At 36.5% G+C, this 25,091-nt stretch overlaps 1 protein-coding gene and 1 pseudogene across 5 annotated transcripts in view; one reads left to right on the top strand and one right to left on the bottom strand.

Moving 5' to 3' along the window:
- LOC111151924 (ubinuclein 2) overlaps positions 1-25,091 on the bottom strand; it is a 73,537-nt gene that overhangs the window by 21,699 nt on the left and 26,747 nt on the right. For 4 of the 5 annotated variants that reach the window (XM_022510131.1, XM_022510133.1, XM_022510130.1 and 1 more), the window contains exons 3-11: positions 23,226-23,327; positions 18,857-18,994; positions 17,911-18,014; positions 15,158-15,647; positions 10,105-10,175; positions 5,155-5,284; positions 2,130-2,248; positions 1,295-1,408; positions 571-714 (exon numbers count right to left, since the gene is read on the bottom strand). In XM_022510131.1, coding sequence (XP_022365839.1) covers positions 571-714; positions 1,295-1,408; positions 2,130-2,248; positions 5,155-5,284; positions 10,105-10,175; positions 15,158-15,647; positions 17,911-18,014; positions 18,857-18,994; positions 23,226-23,327 — 1,412 coding nt within the window. The remainder of the gene's footprint in view (positions 1-570; positions 715-1,294; positions 1,409-2,129; positions 2,249-5,154; positions 5,285-10,104; positions 10,176-15,157; positions 15,648-17,910; positions 18,015-18,856; positions 18,995-23,225; positions 23,328-25,091) is intronic. The other variant, XM_022510134.1, reaches the window with a different exon arrangement.
- LOC111151925 lies at positions 17,255-17,541 on the top strand (annotated as a pseudogene).

Here is a 25,091-nt window from a genome sequence, read left to right on the forward strand (position 1 = left end):
TTAAATCTTTAATAGACCTTTTTTTTAATTGAAGATGGAATGCTTTAAGATGACAGAGATAGCCACATCTATTAATTTCAACATTCTTAACTCTTTAAACTTTAAATTGGGCTACTCTTAACTTCTGAGATACCACTCCACATTGACTATTTTCAACAGAACCTAAGGTTGGGATTGCCTTTTCTACACTCTCCATTTTGTATTTAGTTCCTTATCTTCACAATACCCATGTGAAGTTCCCCTCCCAAAGTTCCTAACCATCTTCTCCTCCTCCCATTTCTCTATTAGCAAATTTAGGTGCAAAAAAGAAAAAGGAGTTGGCCAAAAAAATAAAAAATAAAAAAAACCAAAAACCACCCTTTATGTCTATCTCTGTATCTCCACATCCATGTGACTATTTTGTCTTTTAAGTACTTGAAGTTTTCAAAGCAGAGGTCATCTGAGATGACTAGGTTCTTCGCAAAATGAATGTCATATATGTGTGTGTGGGTGTATATACGTATATATGTATCGTTAATAATAGCAATAATAAGAAAAGTAAAGTAAAATCTAGGATGTCATATTTCTTACCTTGCCTGCATCCAGCCCTTAGGCCACAATGGTTTCACCTCTGTCTCCATAAAGGATTTAAGATAATCCTCAGCGGACTGGCTTTTATTTGGCTCTAACTCATAGCATCCCAATTTGATCTCAACAAGGTTACATAACAAAGTTCTAAACAGATTAAAAATATATATTTATATATAAATCTGACTGCAAAATTGTGGAAAATTAAGCTTGAAACAGATTTTTTTAAAAGCACATAAATCTGACAGCAATAATAAAGACTATTATCTCAAGAATTCAGATGACATGAAGATAAATGATTTCCAACACACATCACTCATCGCACTACAGCCAAATCCCCAATATGAAACAATTTCCTTTGATACCTTTCATCTAGGCACCAAAGATTGAAAGGGATAGTCCTGTAGCCAAACCCTCTACATGGGTACAGAAATACTGGTAAAAAAGATGACTGATTATACAAGTATATGGAGTACTTCACCTTCTGAAACCAGTATGACTTACTTATTAGAAGATTAGCTTATAAAAAGTAGGATATAAAAATAAAAGTGAGAGCACTCTAAGAATATTAGGATCAAATCAATCGTCCTTTGAATGAATTTTTCCTACATACTAATCTTTGGTTGTTTCCAATCTACTCTTTCATTTACTATATATTCTTTTTATTAGAAACCTTAGTTCTGCATTATCTATTTGGTTAAAAGTGAAGGCTTTGGTTAAATTTTACCTGATGGTGTCATTCCAGTGGAATTTCTTTCTTGGTCCTATGACACGTTTCCCTGGTTTCTCATCATCATCTTCCTCGGATCCATTTTTTTCTCGTTCTTCATCTGTTTGCAACCTAAAAATGAAAAAGATTTTATGAAGCAGAGTTGTTTTTTTTTTTTTTAAGATTTTATTTATTTATCAGAGAGAATGAGAGAAAGAGTATAAGCAGGGGCAGCAGCAGGCAGAGGGAAAAGCAGGCTCCCCACAAAGCAAGGAGCCTGACTCGGGACTCACTCTCAGGACCCTGGGATCACCACCTGGGCTGAAGGCAGACACTTAACCAACTGAGCCACCCAGGTGTCCTAGGAGGCGGAGTTTTAGCCCAACAGTGCCTATGATATGCTCCAGAGACACTTGTTAAACTGCTTAACTGAATATTAACTCAAAAGGGAAAGTGAATGGGGAATCTACCTTATATGTAATACTTTGAAATGTGTTATATGGTGGTTTGGTATATAAGGTCTTCAAACTGTAACATAAGGCCATGAATACTTACATTTCAGTTCAGAAAATATTTGTGTCCAACTTCAGCCAAATTGGCTGATGTGTGAAATGTCTGACCAGTGCCAGCTCTTGCTTTGATCACACCCATACACTAAATCAAGAGACCTTTTGCTTTTAACACAAAAGCAACTGAATGGGGAGCGTTGTGTCATTTAGAAAACACTCAATTACACCACTTCAGTGGTACATGTGGATTTCTACTTGGTGGTAACATCTACGTAAGACCAATCCTTCAGAGCTAAAAATATTTCTCAAATGCAAAAGCCGCTCCAAACAGAAGAGGTACATACTTGGCACACTTAGCTTGACTACGAGCTTGGCAGTCCTCCTGGTATTTGAATAGCTGTTCAGGCATCACATTGCTAACAGCCAGTTTCAGTTTTTGCAGAGGTTCTCTTAAACGATCATCCTGAGGAGAAAGTATACTAAAAGTTTTTTAAAATTTACAAGAATTAAAGCAAATCCACAAAAGACATTGATTATGGATTTGAAATGAAAACCTATTTTTTTAATGTAAACATATTTAAATGTGGACGCTTCTCCTACCACACTGACTTTTCATAATGCACACCGGATATAAAATTAGGATGACCATACTTCCCAGACCGCCAACGAGAATCCCAGTTTTTGCTTGGTACCCCAGCATAATTAAGTGTTCCTGACATTTTTTTCTTAAAATTTTTTTTATTTGAGTTTAGTTGACACACAATGTATTCCTTTACATTCTTAAAAATGCCCCAGCCAATAAATTATATGGACACTTTAAGATTAAATACAGATCAAAATCTATATTGTGCAGACTACTACTGGTTGATCACCATTATGAGGAGGAAGCAGTACCATAAGTAGAGATATCGCTTTGCAACACTGGAACATAGGATTTGGTCTGGGAGACTACAAACAGGATGCTGGCATCCTGTTCTTTCATTTAAAATTGTTACTAAATATGACTTATGCTGCAAGCAAAAATGCAAGGTCAAGGCCAAAGAGAAAGAGGAAACTGGAAGACTCTTACTATTTTCATACATACCAATTAATAAATATAACAGCACATATGACACTGTCTGCTATAAAAATTCCATTAAAAGAAATGTGAAACATCCAGTATCATGGATCCTAGGTGATCACTTCTTAATTATGTAGCTGAGACTATCTGGAACAACCCAAATATCCATCAACAGTAACATGAATAAATTAATTAGGATGTATTTATAGAATGGAACACCATACACACTGTACAGCAAATGTACTCCAAAAATGGAGTTCACCACATGTAAAGACACAGATAAATCTGACATGCATAATGTTCAGTGTAAAAAAGTCAGTCACAGAAGAAAAGTATGGAGACAGTATGACTCCATTTATACAAAGCTCAAAAATATATAAAATCAAATAATATAGTATTTAGGGAGTAAAAGTACACATGCTAAAACCATGTAAAGAAAAGCAAGGGCTAAGATAAATGTCTTCTTTTACAGCCAAGAGGGATATTAAATAACTTCAAATATCAAATCTGATATGTTCCTTAGAAAACATCTTATAATGTATAAAAAGTTGTTCTCCTGCCTCTAGATCTTTTTTTACTGGTACCCACTTCTGTCCAGTGAATGTATGGCAGTTAGCTAGCTCCAACTGCCAGTGTCTGAAGGAGCCAGGCACAGACACAAAATCTGTGATCTCAAGTAAATTTCATTTATTTCTCTGCTTTAAACTGAGAAAGATTTCCCAATTCAAAAGATTTTTTTTTTTTTTTTTTTTTTTTTTTTAAGAGACAGCACACACACGCATGCATGTGGGGAGTTGGGGAGGGGCAGAGGGAAAGGGAGAGAGAATCCTGACCAGGTTCCATGCCCAGCTCAGAGCCTGATGAAAGGCTTAATCTCAAAACACTGAGATCATGAAATGAGCCAAAACCAAGAGTCAGGCTGTTTTATTAACAGTTGTATAATACTTATAATAAACAGTTCTATGTCTCTCAGATCACATTACAAGTGGTCAAGAACACCACATTCATCCCCCCATTAGAGCCATGGGGGGCCTTAGACAGCCACGTTGTGCTATGTGACTCCCAACCTCTGGCCGGAAAAGATAATATAATCAGATTTTCTGACCCAAGAACTTGGATTGGGATGAGAGGGCTAAGTCAGTCTGTGTGTGTGGCTTTTCCGTAATATAAAACCTTGAGAATAAAGTAATCTTATTTTCAGGGGTACCTGGGTGGCTCTGTCAGTTAAGTTTCTGCCTTCAGCTCAGATCATGATCCCATGGGTCCTGGGATCAAGCCCAGGGAGGCTGCTTCTCCCTCTCCCTCTGCCTGCTGTTCTGCCTATTTGTGCTCTCTGTCAGATAAGTAAATAAAATCTTAAAAAAAAAAAAAAAAAAGGTAATCTTATTTTCAGATGACTTACAAGGATAAAAATGAGACATGGGGAGATGGGTAGAGAGAAATAAGAGTTAATCTAAATTATTAGTTCCCATCCCTTCCTGGCTGTATTTTTAATTCCATGAAATACCTTTATTAATAGAAAAAAATGTCATTTTTGGTCTTAAATTACATTTAAGTTCTTTTCCTTTACTTGCAAGTTATAAATATTTTTAAAATATATAATCAAATAAATCATTAAGGGAAGAGTAATCAGGGCAATGAAGATACTAAAAACCATTTTACATGAAGTGAAGAAGGGGATAGAATACAAGCTTTCAAAAACATGAAAGCTGTGAAGGTGACAATTAGATTTATGAATAGACTCAAAGGTAGAATTAGGACCAATGGGGTGGAAAGCACCTGGATTTGTCTCAGTGCATGGAAGAATTTTCTGATATTACAATGAAATATGTTTCTGACCACTGGAAGCATTCAAACTTAGACAATTACCTAGTGGGGTTGTAGGGGAGAACAATCTAGCAAAACATGGATGATTACACCAAAAAATCTCTAAGTTTACCCTGGGATTCTTTCCATTGGTTTGTGTAAAGTAGGTGTGAACATATCTGCATAGATCCAGCTCAGTAATGAAAAAACGGAGTTCTAAATCTGTCACATATTTCTTGAGGGCAAAACTGTATCAGCTGTGGAACTGAAGTTATTTTACCAGTCCAAGAATCTATGCCTTAGAAAACATTCTCATCTAGACTTATCAACTGTTAAAAAGTAAGTTTTTTCAAGAGATCCAATATACCTTTGACAACTCCTATAGTTATTCCATATGTACAATAAGACTATAAAGCACCTAATACACAAAAGCCCCCAAAAGAAACCAGTCTCTTTATAGGTTATAAAACCTCAGATATGGATATTATTATTCCTCGTCTTACCTGGACGTTGAGATGTAACTTCTTTAGACGTTTTACCAGTGTTTCTTTATTGCATGGCACAAAAGCTTCAAGATGGGAGTAGACACTACTACGGATGACAGGGCCTAGTTCCTGTAGCTGTAACTCGATGCTGAACAAAAACAATGACAAATAAATAGTACAGAATTTCCTTCAGGCACTGACACAAGCAAGGAGACAAAGGCAGTAACTCTTCTCTTGTTTTATCTTTCCATGATTTCCTACACAGTATTTTTCAAGGAGAAAATATAGAAAGAATTTATACAACAATAAACTGGTGAATAATTTTTTGATGAACAGGGGTAAAGTCTACATTTTGGGATAAAGCACAGGAACTCAATTAACCAAAAGCTCATTCCCTCAGATAGATATTCATATGCTCTCTCCCCCACTGCAATTGCTACGCTAGAGAGTTACATAGTTTTGATGAATTTAGAGTATTTTTTCCTTACAGGTGTTTAAAAAAAATTCAGATTCGGGAGAAGTGAAGCCCTTCGGGATACACATACAGACTGTTTTTCATCTATCTTTGTCTCCTCCATTATGCCTGCACTGCATAAGCTAGATATTTAGTAGTTTGTTCAATTTATTCCAATTCTTCATTTCCTGTTTCCATTTGTAAATTCGTTTTTTAGACCAAAAATAAATTGTTAAATGGGTATTTAATGTAATAGTTATTAAAAAATAAAAAATAAGAAAAGGAGAAGAGTTTTAACAGCCACCATATTCTCAGCAGGACAAGTCTACTAATCAATAATTGAGGTTTCTACTAAGATGAAAGACACTGTATCTATCCGGCAGCTGCTATTGCAGGAAGGCAGGAACACATTTTAATTTGAAGGCCAAGACCAAACTGGGGCTCTTGGCAAAAACTATGTCCAAATCATCACATTCTATTATAGGAGAAGGTGCAGATATATTTGATAAATAATTTTCACAAATGTAAGATGAATCCAAAGAGTCAATTAACAGCATCTGGGGAAGGAAAGAAGCCCTCCCATATCAAGTATATCCATCACTTACAAGATACACTGCAATTTCAGAAACAACAAAATGTGGAGAACTATGCTCTTAGCACTGGCAATAAAAATTCTTGGTATTAGAGAAGTCAAACACATAGATGAATGGAAACATGTTTAGAATCTATAAGAACCAAAAGGTCAAATGCAGAGGATCATATGGGAAACAATCACTATGGTCATGAATTCTGTATATAAACATTTGGTTTAAATAACATTAAGGGGGGATCTTTACTAAAAGTCTAGAGTCTGGTAGGAGGCTTTCTAGGCTTGCCCCATTATTAAAGATTAATTAAGGCTGAAAATAAAATAGGAACTCCAAGTAATAAGAGATTCTAAGTAAGAACAGAGTGACTCAATACACACTTATAAAAATTGGTGGTTTCCAAAGAGAGGGGAAACAAAAACACAAAGAGCTGACTCCCTGCTCCTATGCCAATACCAGGTAAAAATTAGAGAAACATATTATCTCTGAAGGTTACCAACAAATTGGTCTATCACAACTATATACAAATTCCTACCTGAGAGCAGTATATTTTTAGCACACATCCCTCACACATTTAATTTTTTTTTTTTTCTCACTAAGAATTCCAATCTTCTAAGGTCTAAGAAGTACCTAAAACACATGGTAATGAAAAGTCTGAATTTCAGTAATTTTCACATTTCAAAAAAATGAAGCTTCCCCTAAAGCAACAAACTTTCCCTGAGCCTGTCTCCTTCTATCTACCAGGTTCTTTCACTTCTTTAAGTGAAGTCTATCCCCAAAGCAGATACCCATGCATGGAAGTTATGACGGATGGGTCTCAAACCTCTGATAATAAATTATGAACACATGATCGCTACACGTTCTAAACAGATAAAAATATACTGGGATCATCTGCTGACAATGCATTAGAGGACAAACACTGGGTTTTGTGAGTAACCCACAAACAGGTATGTGAAACCCACTTGTGTATCTGTCTTTACAAGGCTCTCACTTGCCTCTGAAGAAGCCTCCAAGAAATGCAGCACAGGAATCCTTAGCTCAAGCAATGGTCAACTTTATAAACAAGATTCTTCTGGCTCAGGAATACTTAGTCTTATCTGTATTTTCACACAGAATTCTAGAAACAGTCATTTCCCCATAGTTGATATATGACTATCTTCCTAGCCTATCAACCTTTTTTTTAATTTAATTTAATTTTTTTTTTTACCTATTAACCCTCTTTTTATTATTATATTTTTAAGTAAGCTCTACACCCAACGTGGGGCCTGAACTCATGACACTGAGATCAAAAGTCACATGCTCTACCAACTGAGCCAACCAGGCACCCTTCTCCCTCTTTTTAAAAAACAGAATATAGGGGCTCCTGGGTGACTCAGTTGATTGTCTGCCTTCGGCTCAGGTCATGATCTCGGGATCCTGGGCTACAGCCCCACGTCAGGCTCCCTGCTCAGTGGGGAGTCTGCTTCTCTCTCTTCCTCTGTCCTCCCACCCCCAGTCATGCCTTGTCTCTCAAATAAATATACAAAGTCTTAAAAAGAAACCCAGAATATATATCTCATTCAATCAGTTTAAAAATACTAGCAAAAGAAAAGCCGACTAACTCCAAGTGAATTCTGGAACCTACTTAATTTCCTGAATTATTCCTCTAGTGTTCCATGTATCTTACCAACACTGTCCTATACATAACAGAACCACTGAAAACCAGTAACTGAGGACTTAGGGAGCAGTAACCTAAATACAAAATCCAAAATAGTTCTTATTTTATAGCAAGAATTCAAAAGCCTGTTGATTGATAATACACAAGAGGGATGTGAATTCCTCCTGACCCTAAACAACTTTAGAGTATCTGTTAAACACAACTCAGGTTGGATTGGGATCACAGGCAAAGAGTATCAAGATTTTATTAGCAATGTATGCTTGAGATAAAGGAGGAAACAGGGAAAGAGATTAAGCTGGCAAGTTGTATATTTGCTGATCCAAGTCAAAATCAATTAAGCAAAAAAAGAAAGTGTTCCTATTCCAACAAATTCACCCCTTTCTGCCCAGCATAATGAAGCAGTGGTGAGGCAGAGCCAATACACCTGGATAATTTCATAAGAATTTACTTCCCAAAATAATCATGTACCGTGTGCTCTCAGTCTAGAGAAACAAGGGATATTTGTTTAGGAAAGTGGAAATGGAGGCTAAGGGCATAAATAAGTGATTAAAATGGAAAACATTAAACTCTGAACACTACAGCTTTATAGTACTGGAGGCACACTCTGTGAAATGACAAATAGACAGGCTCTAACAAAACTCGAGGCTTTAAGATAGACATAGGGAAGATTAAGGGAAGTCTGTTGGGGGCAGGGGGATGCCTGGTTGGCTCAGTTGGAAGAACATCCAACTCTTGATCTCAGGGTCATGAGTCCAAGCCTCACACTGGGCATGGAGCCTACTTTAAAATAAAGTAAATTTTAAAATAAAAACAGTTTTTAGAGGGCAGGAGGGGCAACTGGCCAGCTCAGTAAGTAGAGCAGGTGACTCTTGATTTGAGGGTCATGAGTTCAACACTCTTGCTGGGTGTGGAGATTACTTAAAAAAAAAAAAAAAGAAGAAGAAGAAGAAGAAGGAAAAAAAGAAAGAAAGAAGCCTGTTAGTGGAATGCTGATATTCTGCTTATCTGAGATGTTATGTCCCAAGGATGGTCCTTCCTTTCTCTCAGGGGAGAAAAGTCAGTCCCTCTTACAAAAGAGTAAAATAAAAAAGCACTGTCTTAATCATAGGAAAAGGACCTGATCCAGTAAACTTAGGGCTCTCCCGGTAGAAAGAAAAAGCAGCCAGTCAGATTCCTGATTAGGGAATCTGGGACAGCTCTGGTGAGTAATGGTTATACTGTTTATTGACTCTGGGGTGTAAAGTAGCTGGCGCAGGCAGGAAGCATTTGCCTTGCTTCCGGGCAGACAGAATCAATCTGAAAATCTCTGGCTAAAATAAAGAATAGGAATAAGAAATTCCTCTGTCACCAAACCAGTAGCATACTAGGTTATATGTTTCATGGGTCTGCAGGGGACCAAAAAGATTTTTTAAGTACTCTGGAGAAAGAGAGATTGCACTCAATTCAAACAATAATCAAAGGGGAGAGGGAAAAAACAAACAAACAAACAAAAAAGAAAATAGTTATCAAAGCAAACCAATTCATCATTCTTTGTGTTTTATGAGAAACTACCTTCAACATATATTTAAAAGACAGGACTCAACACACAGTATTGGAAACACTGCTTGTTTCTTCGTATATAATACTATCGAACCACCAAGAGCAGGCACACATTATTTTCATGAGAGGAGTAAAATCTGCTGCTTTCTCCAGGATTGCCTTTTTTACCCAGTTCTGCTTGCAGCCAATTATACACTCCACTTCTAAAACCAATGGTCAAAATTTAAAAGCCAATAGGTTTACAAGGACAGCTTAGGGGACCACAATCTTAGAACCTGCAACTTCCTTAGCATCAAACACCAGGTAAGAGGAAAAACTGTCACTAATTTAAATACAATCTGTATCCTATTTCAGCCTTCAGCCTCCCCTTTCCATTCTCTCTTTTGTTTTCTCCACACTGCCTCTCTCCTACCTCACAACCAGAAATTTCTTCATTAAACCATACTTTCTTTCCATTTGGCTATAAAAATGTTTGTATGAATTAATTTTGCTAGATGCCAATGGAATTATTCTTCTCAAGACCGAATGAAAATAGAAGGAAAATTATACCAAATTTAATAAGAATACTCAGAGCTGTTCCAGAAAGACATTTTCATACAAAGTGACAAAAAAATACATTTAAATCTAAAGTAATATTCAACCTGTAAAGCTGTAACCAACTGTATGTTTAAATGCATTCTTAAAGTATAAATAACTTTTAGGCTTTTTAATTAAAGAAGAGAATTACTTACTCCAGAAGAATATTATTCATATCCTGTGTAAAGAATTTTTTCCTTCCTTCTTCATCAAAAAGTTTGGCAGCCTAGAGAAACATAAGATTGTCAATATCGCTTTTTTTTTTTTTTTAAGATTTTACTTATTTATTTGACAGAGAGAGTGTGCACATACAAGCAAGGGGAGTGGCAGGCAGAGGGAAAGCCAGAGACCCCTGTGGGGCTCATCCCAACACCCTAAGATCATGACCTGAGCCAAAGGCAGACCTTTAAGGAACTGAGCCACCCAGGTGCCCTGCCAATCACTTTCAATAAACACATTGTTTCCATATTTATTTACTAAAGGATAAGCTTCTTGAGGGTGGGGCTACTGTGATTTACTTCACTTTGTATCCTCCATACCCAGCTTAGTACATGGCATGAGTAGGAAATTAGAGTGTAACAAATTTAGCATATATGCCAATGTTTCCTATTACCTCTGTATTTAATTTTTCTTAATCCCAACTAAATTAACAAAATTATACATACAAGACTTCTTAGTGCTTTGGGGATCTTGTGTACTTGACCATCCACAGGTTTATTAATTATTGCTGTGATCTCCAGGATAACAACAAGCAGATGTCTCACTTTCTATTGAGTGTCTACAAAGTATCTACCTGATATTCTACATGTTATATTCATTACCATGTTTAAACCTCATAACAGCCAATGACATTGGCATGACTGCCCCCACTTACAAACAAGGAAGCTAAATCTGTCAGAGGTTACATGACATGCCCCCAAATCACACTACTAGTAAGTGGTGGATCTGGGACTCAGACACAAGCTTTCTGACTTTGACTGCACAACACCGTCACCCTGTACAAAGACACCTGGCTTCCTGCAGCCTGTTTAGGTTCCACCTAATTACTTATAACCAAAAAACGTAGGCAAGGTAGTTATCAAGGGATAAGCAAAAATTAGTACAATGAGATTAATTTCATCGTTATGTTTGTCACCTCAACCAGGTGACCAGAAACCAAGTTATCAGCAAACCCTACCAGAAGGAAAATACACTGGGAAAATCACAAACCATGTAGTTGAGGTCCATGAGGTATAAAACACCAAGAAGCCTGATCTAATAATCTGAGCAAGCCATATGCTGACTCAGCCATCACACCAAGTTACTTGACTTTACATGCAATAAGTAGAAGAAAATTTCTAAGATGTGCTTCAGTACTTCTTAGCATGAAAACTGGGTATGTGTAGGAGGTGGAAATATATGAAAGGCAGAGGGAAACTAAACTTCAAGAAAAATAATAAAAAGTCAAGAGGTTGAAGAGTGGAAGAATATTACAAAGTAAGAAAAGAGCCACAAGAAGCAATTCCTTCTCACACAAACATAAGCATTTAAGCTAAGGATGACTTCTCACCTCCTAAAGAAAAAAATACCATTCTCATATTTCAAATAAAACATAAAGAGAAGTCATAGATACCCGTAAGTGAAATCAAACTTCTTACTGATGATTTCCTACCAAGGAGTCAGGGAGCACCTGTATTAACCCTGGCAGGGCTATCAAGAGAGAGAGAAAGAGAAATACGTTCTGGTATATAAGATATGACAAAGCTTTTACAAGACTATAACACACTCATTACTAATCAATTTTGCTTAGTAAGTAAAAATGAATGGCATATAACATAGCAGACAGAGTGCCTACAATGGAACTCCACAGTCCTGCCTTTAAATGCTGACCTTAAATCACAGCTCAGCCATTTAAAAATTATGTGGCCTTGGGCAAATCCCTTCACCTTTTGAATCTTAGTTTCCTCATCTATTAAATGGAAGATCACTACCTACTTCACGTGACTGTTGGAGGATCAGACTGCACAGTAGGTAAAGCACACTAAACCCAATCAGGGTACTGTCCCCCGAATGGTAAATGCTATGTGAGACACAGAAACACTGCATTCAATACAGAGTACAGGTTTCTGCTAAATAAACAAGAGCTATTTTTTTTTTAAAGACTGTATTTGTTCATTTGAGAGAGAGACAGAGAGAGCACAAGCAGGGGGAAAGGCAGAGAGAGAGGGAGAGGGAGTTGCAGGCTCCCCAATGAGTTGGAAGCCTGATATGGGACTTGATCCCAGGACCTGGAGATCATAACCTGAGCTGAAGGTAGAGGTTGAATCATCTGAGCCACCCAGGCACCCCAAGAGCTATTATTATTAATAATATCTTGCAAAATGTGGATCACATCACTAACACTTTTTAAAACCTATAAGAAACTAAAGGTTTTAGAGATAGGCAACATGGGAAAGCAAGAAGCATATACTTTGGAGATAGGTGAACCCTTGTGGCGAAAATCTGGCTCCATAACTTACTAGTTGCATAGACGTGATCAAGCTATTTAACCTACCTCAAGTTTCTTAACCACAAAAAGGAAATAATACTTATATTTCCTATGCAGAGTAGCTGAGAAGATTAAATAAAAACCTGCTTACTACCGAATCTACAGACTGTATACTTTTCAAAAAATAAGCACAGAAAATAGCAAAACAATGAAAACAAGAGATGAGTAACAAGATAAAAAAGAAAATGACAAAGATCAATTATATAATTATAACAACTGTAAAAAAATAAAATAATTTGTTAAAAGAGAAAGGACTCAGATGAGGCCAATAAAGAAATTAAACACTGTCTATAAGAAAAAGAGCTAAAATAAAATCAAAGAGGTTGACGGTAAATGATGAGAAAAACTACCATGTAGAAATAAAAAGAAAACAGTCTACAGTAAGTCAGACAAAACTAAATTCAAGGTAAAAAGCAGTAACAGCACAAAAAGTCACCTTCAAATGATAATCACCACAAAGAAGATCTAGCCATCAAGAATTTTATGGGTCAAACAACACAGCATGTAAATGAAGGAAAAATGATGGTAAACACAATTTATAACCTAAGAAATACTGGCCATGAGATATTTTAACACACTTCTCTAAATTCCATACTAATGAAATGCAAGGGCCTATTTAGCCAGAGCAGCTCCGTCCTGACCCTGCCCCCACCCCCTTCAGGGAACTTACTTAAAAACAAGTTCCGGAAACCAGTCCCTGGTAACAAAGCCCAAATACAAGCGTGGGTCAGGTCAGGTGGAGGTATGCAGTCGGTGGGGTGCATACTGTCTCCCTAGCTACAAAGGAGTGTGGGCCCCGCCCTTTGGGTGCCCTTTGGGCACCAACTCTGACCAAGGTCATAGGCTAGTTCAAATATCTACTATAGGGTAAACTGTAATTCAATTGGTCACTTATGTGTGACCTAGCAGGACTGTGCAGCTTTCTCTGTGTTACAATCTCACTGGTCACCTGTGTGTGGCCAGGCCCAACCACATGGCCTTTGCCCTTAAAAGCTAGTCTGCAAAGAAGAGAGAGGTAGCCTCTTTGCAAGAGACGGCCCTGGCCGGTCAGTTTGTTTCTCGATGCTTGGCACGGAAAAAAAGCTTTGCTTGACCTTCGCTTTGTATCAGTCTCGCTCCTTTGACCATGGAGCCAACATGAAATACATTAAAATAAGTAAAAATACAGGTGAGCCAAAATTAAGTCACAACTTCAGAAGAAATGCTAAAGAATAAAAAATTTGGAAAAAAATAATAGAATTACTAAATAAAATCTGTAGGCCAGTTACTAGAAAAATTAGATAAATCTAATATTCTCATAATCAGGTATTTAAATTTCAGGAAAAGTTATGAAAAATAAATACAATATAAAGATGATTAGTAAATTTTAAAATGTGACTTAAGTTGGGTTACTACAATCCCATGAGAAAGAAGCAAGCTGTATAGTCCATACATTACCATCCCATTAGTTATTTTTTATAATACTATAACATTTGCAAATGAATGGATTAAAATCCAGAAAAATAAATTATTTAATAGTGGTTATTTCCGCTGGGAGTGGGGAATGTCAGATTATGGGGGATCTTTCCCTATATATGAAAATACACTTAATACTGTGCAATTTACTTTCGTAGTCAAGAAAAAAATGAGGACTAAAATATGGCATGGGTTCAAAAAAAGATGCTAAAGTAATCAAGAAGGGCCTTTTAAGCTAGGTTTGGCATGTTATTATTATTTTTAATATTTTATTTATTTGAGAGCAAGGAAGCGAGCATAAGCAGGGGGAGGGACAGAGGGAAAGGGAGAAGCAGACTCCCTGCTGAGCAGGAAGCCTGCTTGTGGGGAATGATCCCAGGAACCTGAGCTGAACCTGAGCCACCCAGGGCACCCACTGGCATGTTATTTTAAGTTAAAATACTATCTCCCTGAGATTAAATGAAGTGTGATGACACTTACCTGGATCTGCAGCTAGTCAAACAAAGATTATGAACCCAAGTCAATCTACAGAGGTATCTAGTGTGACATGCTAAAGTTCAGCTCTCAAGTTTGGCCTAATGGGAACACAATGCATGCTTACTAAATGTGATTAGCTGGAAAAATCAATTAAAAAATAACTAGATGTTGATAGCTTGGACCAAGTTCAGGTATGCTTTTGTAATGTTACTATTTGCTCCTCCCTTCCCTCTATTGTCTTTATGTGACTTTTTTTTACAATAAAAATTGTAACTTATGAAAGCTATGCTGAAAAATATTTATAAGATAAGGGGCACCTGGGTGGCTCAGTCCTTTAAGTGTCCGACTCTTGATTTCAGCTCAGGTCATGATCCCAGGGTACTGGGATCAAGATCCACTTTAGGCTCTGCGGTCAGTGGGGAATCTGTTTGAGGATTCTCCCTCTTCCTCTGCTCCTTCCCCCTCACACTCACTTCTGCAAGCATCCTCTCACTCTTTCTAAAATAAATCTTTTAAAAAATTTATAAGATGAAATAAAATAATAAAACAATCACCCATATATGTTGCTGTAACTATTCCTACTTCAAATCTAAGGCCTATGCATACAGCCAATGCCTAAAAGGAAATATAGAAAATCGTAAGTTGTTTATACGGGTGCTGGGATTGTGAGTTATTACTTTTGTCTTATAGAAAGCATTTATTGTTAAGTTTATGTGGCAAATAAGAAACAAGGGAATTATTACACTTACTACACGGAGGTCGTCAATGCGTTTTTCAAGAAGAGCAGGTAGACCCTCTGGGAGTGTAGGCACCACCTTGGGCATAACCTGAGAGGCATAGGTTGGCTGGGTGGTGTTTCCATTCTCTCCCCCTGACTCGGAGAGGGGGCTACCATCAGAAGCAGCATCCAGTAATCTGTCAAAGTCGAAATCATCTAGCATCTCTAGGGCATTTTCAGCTTCCTGAAACAGTTCATGTTCGTTTGTGCCAACAAAAATAGGGAGGTCCGGATCAGCACTGTTCAGATTTAAGTCCGAGACGTCATTTCCCAATGCTACAGCAGTGGAGGGGGGTTTATTCAGAGAGGAGGTTGTTAAGTTCACTGGGACTTTGGGGTTAGGCTCCTTCTTTAATGCATCCTTCTCTTTCTGAAATTTTCGTATCATGGCAGCTAGAGAAAGAGAATCTTTATAACGTTTCTTCTTTTTTTCAGACTTGTGGGAATTTAGAGCCACAACTCTGTGAAGAAAAAGGTCATCCATTAGGCTATGTATAATTTTAAAGTTGAAAGTCCCATGTAAATAAGCAGGCATAGATCATCAAAACAATCATTTGATATGTGGGAGAGCAAATTTCTTATTAAATTATCCTTTTATCACAGCATCTTTCTCATCATCTGGATGGACTGTGCTGAGGAAAGGTCGATAGGTAAATGGTCATCAGAGTGAAGAAAATGAATGGACTAAAGTTAACAGAAACAAAACAGAATGTAGCTCATGTTTATTAGAGAATATGAAGTTAAACTTACTACTGTTTTTGGAATGTTCACATCCTTAAGCACTTCTATAAAGTGGTTGCCTAAGAAATAAACCAAGTAAAGAAATGCACTTTCGCTGAAAACAGAGTTGCCTTACCACCAGAGAAGCTCACACAAGTACAACTTCAAACTGATACTCCAGGTGGTTTGTGCTACAAGCTGCCAAAGAAACGCAAAATCTTTCTAGACCCTATTCTATCTGCTGCTACAGTTCTGATCACTTTCACTTTCCATTCTGGGAACAGCCATGTGAGGCAATCATATACGTGTAATTTTCTGTGACAATGTTCTCCCTACAGAAACCATGGGGAAAAAGGTGGTTTCAGTTTAGTTACCACTCTCTCTAGAAATCTTTCCTACATTCTATGGCTTATATGCTTCTATATGCACTACAGAATCAAAAAGATGATTTGTACTTTCAAGGCAAGCCCACGTTTCATTAACTGTTACATAGTCCAAATACATATACTCCAAATACAAATACAACAATACCTGGTATACAACAGGTACTTAATAAAGATTTGCTGCATGAATAAGTTATGAATTTGAGAAAATGACAAATTCAATAAAAGGCATTATAGATTTTGTTCCCAAAGAAGTTTACTTGTAAATAATGACCTTTTAATATATTCACTAGTAATCTATATGTTTTTTCTTAATTACTTAATGACTCCAAGGTCACTAAAATCTCATGTTTACAGGAGGATAAATACCTCCCTACATCAATCTTTTGAATACTGATAGGCCAAAATGCAGATGCACCTCCCCTGGCAAAGAGGGTTAGAAAATCCAGCCTCTCTTAGTTTCTGTCCTTTAGTTCTCCAAAAAAAGTCAGAGAGAAGCAAGAGCAAATGGTAATTTTATGAATGCACAGTATAAACATTTTATTCTTATGACTTAAGTCTTTTTAAGAAATTCTACTTGATATTTAGAGATAATGTCATTACCTCAAATTATAAGCATGAAGAACTAAACAAATGCCTTTTTAAATAGTAAAACAACTATAAATTGTTCACACAAAGACGACTGCCAATCCTCAATCCCCAGGCATCTATCTAATCAGCTTAGTTTTAGCACAGAAAGTTCAAAACAACTGTTTAAGGCTTATACCATCTTTTCAAACTGATTCTTTTTGGTAAAAAGTTATAATGAGTAAAATAATAAATGAATGTGTAAATCTGATCTAAAGCAACGTGAGTCTCTAAAATGATAAACCCTTCTACTTATCAATAAATAAATATTAATTAATTAAAATCGAAGATGACAGATTGAATATTGAGTGTTGTGAGAGGTCCGACTGCTGTCAGACATGGCCCACAGACATGGGCAGGAACATGGCCATAGCAAACCGGAACTTCCAGATTATAAACAATGCAAGACAGAAGGAAAACCATTAGAAACTGTCCAGGAGAAGCTGGCTGCAAGGACCCATGGGGCTGCAATGAAGCTTGGAGATACACCCGTGCTTTTGCAAACAATGTTTCCTTTGTTGGTGCATTATTAAAAGAATTCAAATGGGGATTTGCTGCATTTGTGGTAGCTATAGGAGCTGAATATTACCTGGACTCCAAGAATAAAGATAAGAAGCATCACTGAAGATAATACCTGGAAATATCTTTTTTTTTTTAATACCTGGAAATATCTTAAAGGCTTCTTAAATCTCTTATAAAAATAAGATTTCTTCAATGTACTTGTCTGTGTGTTTCCCCTTAAAGAACACTAGTAAAATTTAGTAAAGAATACATTTGCAAAAAAACCCCCAAAACCTAAGAAGATAAAACTTTCTACTTACTAATACTTATACCAAATACATATAAATATTATTAAATATAAGTTAATAGTCATTGACATTTATAAATAGAGTATTAAATTAGACCCAGCAAAGCTGAATGAATTAATGCTAAATATATCTTTCTAAAAGGGCAGCTGGTCATCTATGACCCTATGATGTTTAATTTTACATACCCCAATTGTTTGGGTACTTTTTTCCTTGGCTTCTTCTCCTTTTCCCCTTCCTCTTTCCGCTTCCGCTTCTTCATTTCAATGTCATCTTCTTTTATTTTGGGAATCTTCAAATGATAGAAGAATGTATCACTTATCTGAGTATCAATACTTTACTCTTTGATGGTATCAATATAGCATCCAGGGTAGTTTTCTCTCAAAGTTCAGTGTACATTAGGAGTGCTTGTAATTAATGCAGATTCTTGGGGTATATGAGCACTGCATGGTTTTTAACAAACATTCTGGTAATTCTGGTACAAGTAAGTCCTTTGATCACACTTCAAGAAACACTTAACTAGGGGCGCCTGGGTGGCTAAGTGGGTTAAAGCCTCTGCCTTCGGCTCGGATCATGATCCCAGGGTCCTGGGATTGAGACCCACATCGGGCTCTCTGCTCAGCAGGGAGCCTGCTTCCTCCTCTCTCTCTGCCTGCCTCTCTGCCTACTTGTGATCTCTGTCAAATAAATAAATAAAATCTTTAAAAACAAACAAACAAACACTTAACTAAGGACACTCTTCATTTCCTATAACAATGTATACATTCCATACAATTAGCTTTATAAAATACATCTTAGAAAAGGTAATAGCTTTTCACCATTTATTTTTTTTGTTTTTGCTTTTCATCATTTCTATACCGAGTCTTAACTTATCCTAGAAACTTACTCTTACCCCCCAAACAGCAGATTATAAGACCACATATGGAGAGAGAAGTTTTAAAAGAATACAATTTTCCTATTATGTAAGTATCAATTTCCCCTTATCTACATAATTTTACCTTAAAGCATGTAAATAACTACAGATTTCATTAAACAATGGTTAGCATTTTATTTTTCCTTATATTCACAAGTAAATAAAAAAGTACACCCTATTAACCGAACACTCATTACTACTGCAATGCTGGATAAACTTACTTTGGGTGGCTTGTGCTTCTGGTTGTCTGTAATATCTTCTTCTTCAGTATCTGAAGCTTGGCGAAACTGCAGTGTGCCAGTGTTGATGTAAAAGCCTCCATACTTTGTCGTTAGAGAAGCAGGAACTAACTCGTCATACTGTATTAAAAAAAAAAATGTCTCAGATACATCCTATTAATTAATTCTATAAATGTATCAAAGAATCAATCACTATGTCAGCACCTTCCTTAAATCCTAACTACAAAACTGAATACAATGAGGATGTTTGTGGAATAAATTGAGAAAAAGTTAGTATCTGAGATAAAAATGAGCCTGGATTACTCAGTATTTACAAATAATGGAAATTCTGGAATAACAACACAAATTCTATCATCTGCTGAGAAAAATTTAAAGATCACTACTACTATTCTTAATGATAAATGATTCTTTTTTTGTTTTATAAATCTTTATTTATATATATTTTTAAAAGATTTTATTTATTTGACAGAGAGAGAGATCACAAGTCGGCAGAGAGGCAGGCAGAGAGAGAGAGCGGGAAGCAGGCTCCCTGCTGAGCAGAGAGCCCAACGCGGGGCTTGATCCCAGAACCCTGAGATCATGACCTGAGCCGAAGGCAGAGGCTTAACCCACTGAGCCACCCAGGCACCCTACTTATGTATTTTTTAAGTGAGCTCTACACCCAAAATGGGGCTCAAACTCACAACCCAGAGATTAAGGGTCACATGCTCTACCAGCCGAGCCAGCGAGGCACCCCAAGAACAAATGATTGTGATGAGAAATTCAAACAAGTTAAAACAGATGATTAAACATTCAGGCAAAGAATAAATTTCATCTCCCAACATATCAGTATATAATTTTATTCATAAGAAGATTTTAAAGAATAACAAAGTTACTTCTTGTGTCTTAGCTCTAAGGTATTAGGTGGAAATTTTTAAAATAAAAACAGCAGAGTATGTGTTTAAAAAAGGAGGAGAAAACTAACTGGCCAGTTCATTAAGCATACATTGTGAAGAGCCAGGTACTTGGCTTGAGCAAGAGATGAAAATTACCTAAACTAGACTGAAGGTTTGACCTAAAATATCACTTAAGCTGATGTCCTCTAAGCTTGGATTTTAAAGTTTATCACTTCTCACCTGATGAAAATGGACAAAAGCAAACATTAAATGAAGGTCAATCTTCACCAAATAATGGAGTCCTAGATAAGTAGTTCCTTTTTTCTGGTTGAGAAACTGCTTTCTCAACCAGAAAAAAGGAACTACTTATCTAACAGAGCTACATACCTGCTACCTAAGGTCCCCAAAACTCTACTTACAGTCTCTTCATATTTTGTATTTTTAAGAAAGTCAGATTTTTAAGGAGAATCCTTTGCCATGGACAAGGAATATAGAGCATGTACTAGTTACTCTAAGAATCCTAAGGCTAAGTACAAAAATTTTGCTTTTAACTTGTATCCTTTTCAATTAAATAGTGAATAGAAAAAGAAAGAATTTCTAGTTTAATCACATTGAATCAAAGAGAAATGAAGCAGGGGGGAAAAAGGAATGAAGTGCTTTCTTGTTGCTTCATTTGATGGGCTACTATAAAGATCTACGGGTAAAACCTTCAGAAAGAGTCCAGTACTATCTGTAAGCAAAAAAGTGATGTGAAGAGTAGAGAATTAAAAGTGAAATGACTCTGTAGTAATTATTTTCTGGAAATGTATAATTGCGACAAACATATCTATACTTTTCGCTTACACTGCTTTATAATTTACAATGCTTCTTCATATAAATTATTTCACTTGGTCTTCCTGATACCTTTGAGGCAAAAAAAGACAAGTATTATTCCCATTTTATAAGTGAAAACCAAATTTAGAGGTTAAGAACCTTGACAGAATAATTTTTTAAAGCTTATAGAAGAGGCTCTGGCTGTATTTCAAACTATCCACTATATCAAGCAGCTTTTCTGACAGGAAACACATTCATCACTACATTAAAGGGCAACATGGTGTTGTCCATATCTGTATGCTGCAGTGTTTTACTAAGCTTCCCCTATCGGAACACTCTTCAGGAGAACAAGCTCTTTATGCATATTTAATTTAGCCCTTTAAGTAGAATGCGTTAAGAGGCAATGGAATACTGAACTTGAAAATCAGAAGGCCTGGATTTAGATCCTTTGGCTATGAAAGGCAATTGTGACCCAGAGGAAATCATTTAACATCAATACTTTGGGGTTGTGTAACAGTGACAACATTACTTACTTCAGAAAGTTCTAGTGAAATTTAAAAGAAACAACCTAAATAAAAGTGTTATTCATGCCTGGTATTATAATTTATTAAATAATAAAGAAAAACATTTTCTTTCAGTCTTTACAGAATCTGGCAATATCAGTGAGACTAAAAATAATCTTCAAAAACATTTATTTTCAGGTATTTATAGCAGGAAGTAGTGCATGATTCTGACAATTAATTAGAACCAGATTATTTTAACTCTCTATCAAATAATTACAAACAGTGAAAGCTTACTGGTAATACAATCAATGAAAAGAACAGAAAATCATTTGGTTGGATTATAATTGTCAGTCTGAATTATCTCATAAAAAGAACCCAATAATCTGTTAAAGATAACAATACAAAATTATTTGGCAAGTCAATAAACAGGCTGTATTCTAATTCAATTTCCTCTTACAAAACAGGAAACTACCTCGTCCTCTAAATGTCAACAATTAATTCTAAAATTTTTAAACAACTCATACCTACTAACTTTGTCCTTATTTTTTAAAGCAGTAGCTTTCAAATTTTCTTCACCACCACCCAAGAGGAAAATACACATCAAAACCCAGTGCATGCACATGCACATATACATATTAAAAAACTCACATAATCTACTATGATTTGCTATGATAGCTCCTATTCTAGTCTACTTCATTTTCATGAAAAATACTGGCCACACTCTCTATAAATTGATACATAATCCAATTATGGGTTGCAAAAGTCTGAAAAAACACTTTATTCAAATATTCCGACCATAGCAGAGAAAATTGGGTAATGTTAAAAGATCTGCTTAGAAATCTTTAGAAACCTAGTCAAGTCTAGAACCTATTAATTTTGACTTGTGTTTCATATCAAGGTCAAGACTCTTAAAAACATTCCATCCGGGGCACCTGGGTGGCTCAGTGGGTTAAGGCCTCTGCCTTCGGCTCAGGTCATGATCCCAGGATCCTGGGATCGAACCCCACATTGGGCTCTCTGCTTGGCAGGGAGCCTGCTTCCCTCTCTCTCTCTCTGCCTGCCTCTCTGCCTACTTGTGATCTCTCTGTCAAATAAATAAAATATTTAAAAAAAAAAAAAACAAAAACATTCCATCCTTCAACCTACAAAAAGGTTTGTCAACTTTTCTGGTAACAAGACTTCTCTACCCCAAAGAGCATTGTCAGTATTTTACTCCTATAGACCAGGCTGTCTGGTATGGTGAACCAGTTTATGTCAGGACACTAAAATAACTCAAGAATATGATAGGGTACCCATGATGCCTCCTGCTGGAAGTTCTACCTATCACTTTCCTACCACTGAATGCCTTGTATTCATCTGTATAACCAAGCAGTGTAGTCACAGGAAAAAGAAATACTAATTTGTGGGTAGTATTATAATGCTTACCCTGGTGTCACTTTCTGTATATTCTAAGAAATCACTGTACAATGCAGAGGATACCATAAGTCCAGGGTTTAGATTATTCTAGTGCATTGAGAAGAATGTAAGAACATATACCTTACCTACTCCCAAACACAGTACGTCTACTTTCACTTGCTATGTGATCAATGGACTGCTACAGTCCATAAGCGCTTTCCTAAATTCCTCTTCATTTTGTAAGAGAAAGAGGACTCCAGGGAAAAAGCTGTAGGGCTTGATCAAAACAGACAGTAATAAAGGCTGGCATTCAATCATCACCAGTGCAGAAAGGGTTGGCAGCAGCAACAAAATTGAAATACATTTTAAAGATGTCTGCCAGATTAACTTCAACGTAGTAGCTCTAATCTTCAAGTTCATAAGGTTCTTATCTAAAAGTCATTTGAAAATACACCTGCCCAAGTTTGGGAATATCAATAAAAATTCAAGAGGTAAATACCCTCGATCAATAAATCTCACTGCTAGAAATTTATCCTATACGTATATTTGCACTCTCTAATTAATCTTACATATTTACTCAAGTACACAAAGATAAATGTGCACAGATGCTCAACTGTTTGTAAGCACATAAAAGTGGAAACAATTTAGATGTACATCAACAAAGGACTGGTTAGTAAAAACAAATACTGAACTATTTTGGTAACTTTATCCTTGACTTCTATCCCAAACAAAGAATTGCTGCTATATTAAAGATACATTACTCACAGCCTCTGAGTTATCAATAAATGGATCTGTCTCATCATAGCCAAAACCTATATCAATTAAATCTTGAAGCCGATCCTTCCGGTGTTTACGGGGTTTCCCACCCTGCAAAAAACAGATTTATGTCAGACTGATATCAGTTTTCATGCTGTTTCCATAAACTTAAAAAAATAACTGTCAGAAGAATTCCAAATAATTTCTATAGATAATCCCCCTCTCCAAAAGGTTGAATTTAATTCCCCCCCCACACTCTGAATGTTAAATTGTGCTTAGGGACTTGCTCTCAAAGAGTAGAGTATGAAAGGGAGGGGAAAAAGTAACTTTATAATGAAACACCTGGCCAACATGACCTTGGCCAGGTAATCAAGTGCAACAACATCATGATAAATCGTGTTGATAGCCATGTACCCTTGGTACGTTGCGATAAAAATGGCACCTTTGTGGTCTTCTCACAAAAGCCTACATGCCCAGGTAACCACGAGAAAATATCATACAAATTAACCATAAAAAAAAAACAACAGGCAGGGGCGCCTGGGTGGCTCAATGGGTTAAAGCCTCTGCCTTTGGCTAAGGTCATGATCTCAGGGTCCTGGGATCGAGCCCCGCACCAGGTTCTCTGCTCAGCAGGGAGCCTGCTTCCTCCTCTCTGCCTACTTGTGATCTCTGTTTGTCAAATAAATAAATAAAATCTTAAAAAAAAAAAAAACAGGCAAACTAAACTGAGGGACATTGCACAAATAACTGACCAGTATTCCTCAGCTTATAAGGATAATTAAAAACAAGGAGAAAGATTAACTGTCACAGTCTAGGTGAATCCAAGGAGACATAAAAACTGAATGTGATACAGTATTCTGAAAGAGATTCAGTACCTAAAAAGGGCATTAGGGGTAAACCAGTAAAATCTAAATAAAACATGGGAGTTTAATTAATTGTAATATAACAATGTTGGTTTGTTAGCTATAACAAATCTACTATACAAACCTAAGATATCATGGGAGAGAGTGGGTGAGAAATATATGGGAAGTCTCTGTATTATCTCTGTAACTCTTCTGTACAAACTACTCATAAATTTTTTTAAACTCCCAGAATTGTACACATTAAACATAAAAGAAAATGAAACATGAGTACATGTGTATACATGAGTATATATATACTCATGAAACATGAGTACGTGGTATACGTGAATAAGATCTGAAGTCTAGTTAACTGTATTGTGCCAATGTCAATTTCCTATTCTTGGTAACTACAGCTATGTAAGATATTGGGAGAAACTGGGTGATTGGTACAAGGGGACCTCTCTGTATTATATGCGCAACTTCACGAGTCTATATTCTCTTTAAATAAAAATATTTTAGGGGCGCTCGGCTGGTTTAGTCAGTAGAACATGTGACTTAATCTCACGGTCATGGGTTCCAGATCCATACTGTGTGTAGATTACTTAAATAAATAAATGAAAACTAAAAAAAAATTTTTTTTAAAAAGAAAAACAACAATTTAGGGTGCCTAGGTGGCTCGGTTGGTTACATGTCCGACTCCTGATCTTGGCTCAGGTGTTGATTTTACCATTGTGAGTTCAAACTCTCCACTGGGCTCCATGCTGGGCATGGAGCCTACTTAAAAAATAAATAAATAAGGGCGAATGGGTGGCTCAGTTGTTTAAAGTGTTTGACTCTTGCTTTTGGCTCAGGTCGTGATCTCACGGATCATGGAATTGAGCCCTGTGACGGGCTGCATGGTCGGGGGGGAGTATGACGATTCTCTCCCTCTGCGCTTGTCACCCCTACTCTTTCTTTCTCTTTTTCTTTCTCTCTCTCTCAAATAAATAAGCAAACCTTTAAATAAATAAATATATAAAATAAAGTAAAACAA

The sequence above is a fragment of the Enhydra lutris genome, unplaced genomic scaffold (genome assembly GCF_002288905.1).
Source record: "Enhydra lutris kenyoni isolate GAN:26980312 unplaced genomic scaffold, ASM228890v2 scaffoldscaffold27, whole genome shotgun sequence".
Classification (NCBI taxonomy): Eukaryota; Metazoa; Chordata; class Mammalia; order Carnivora; family Mustelidae; genus Enhydra; species Enhydra lutris.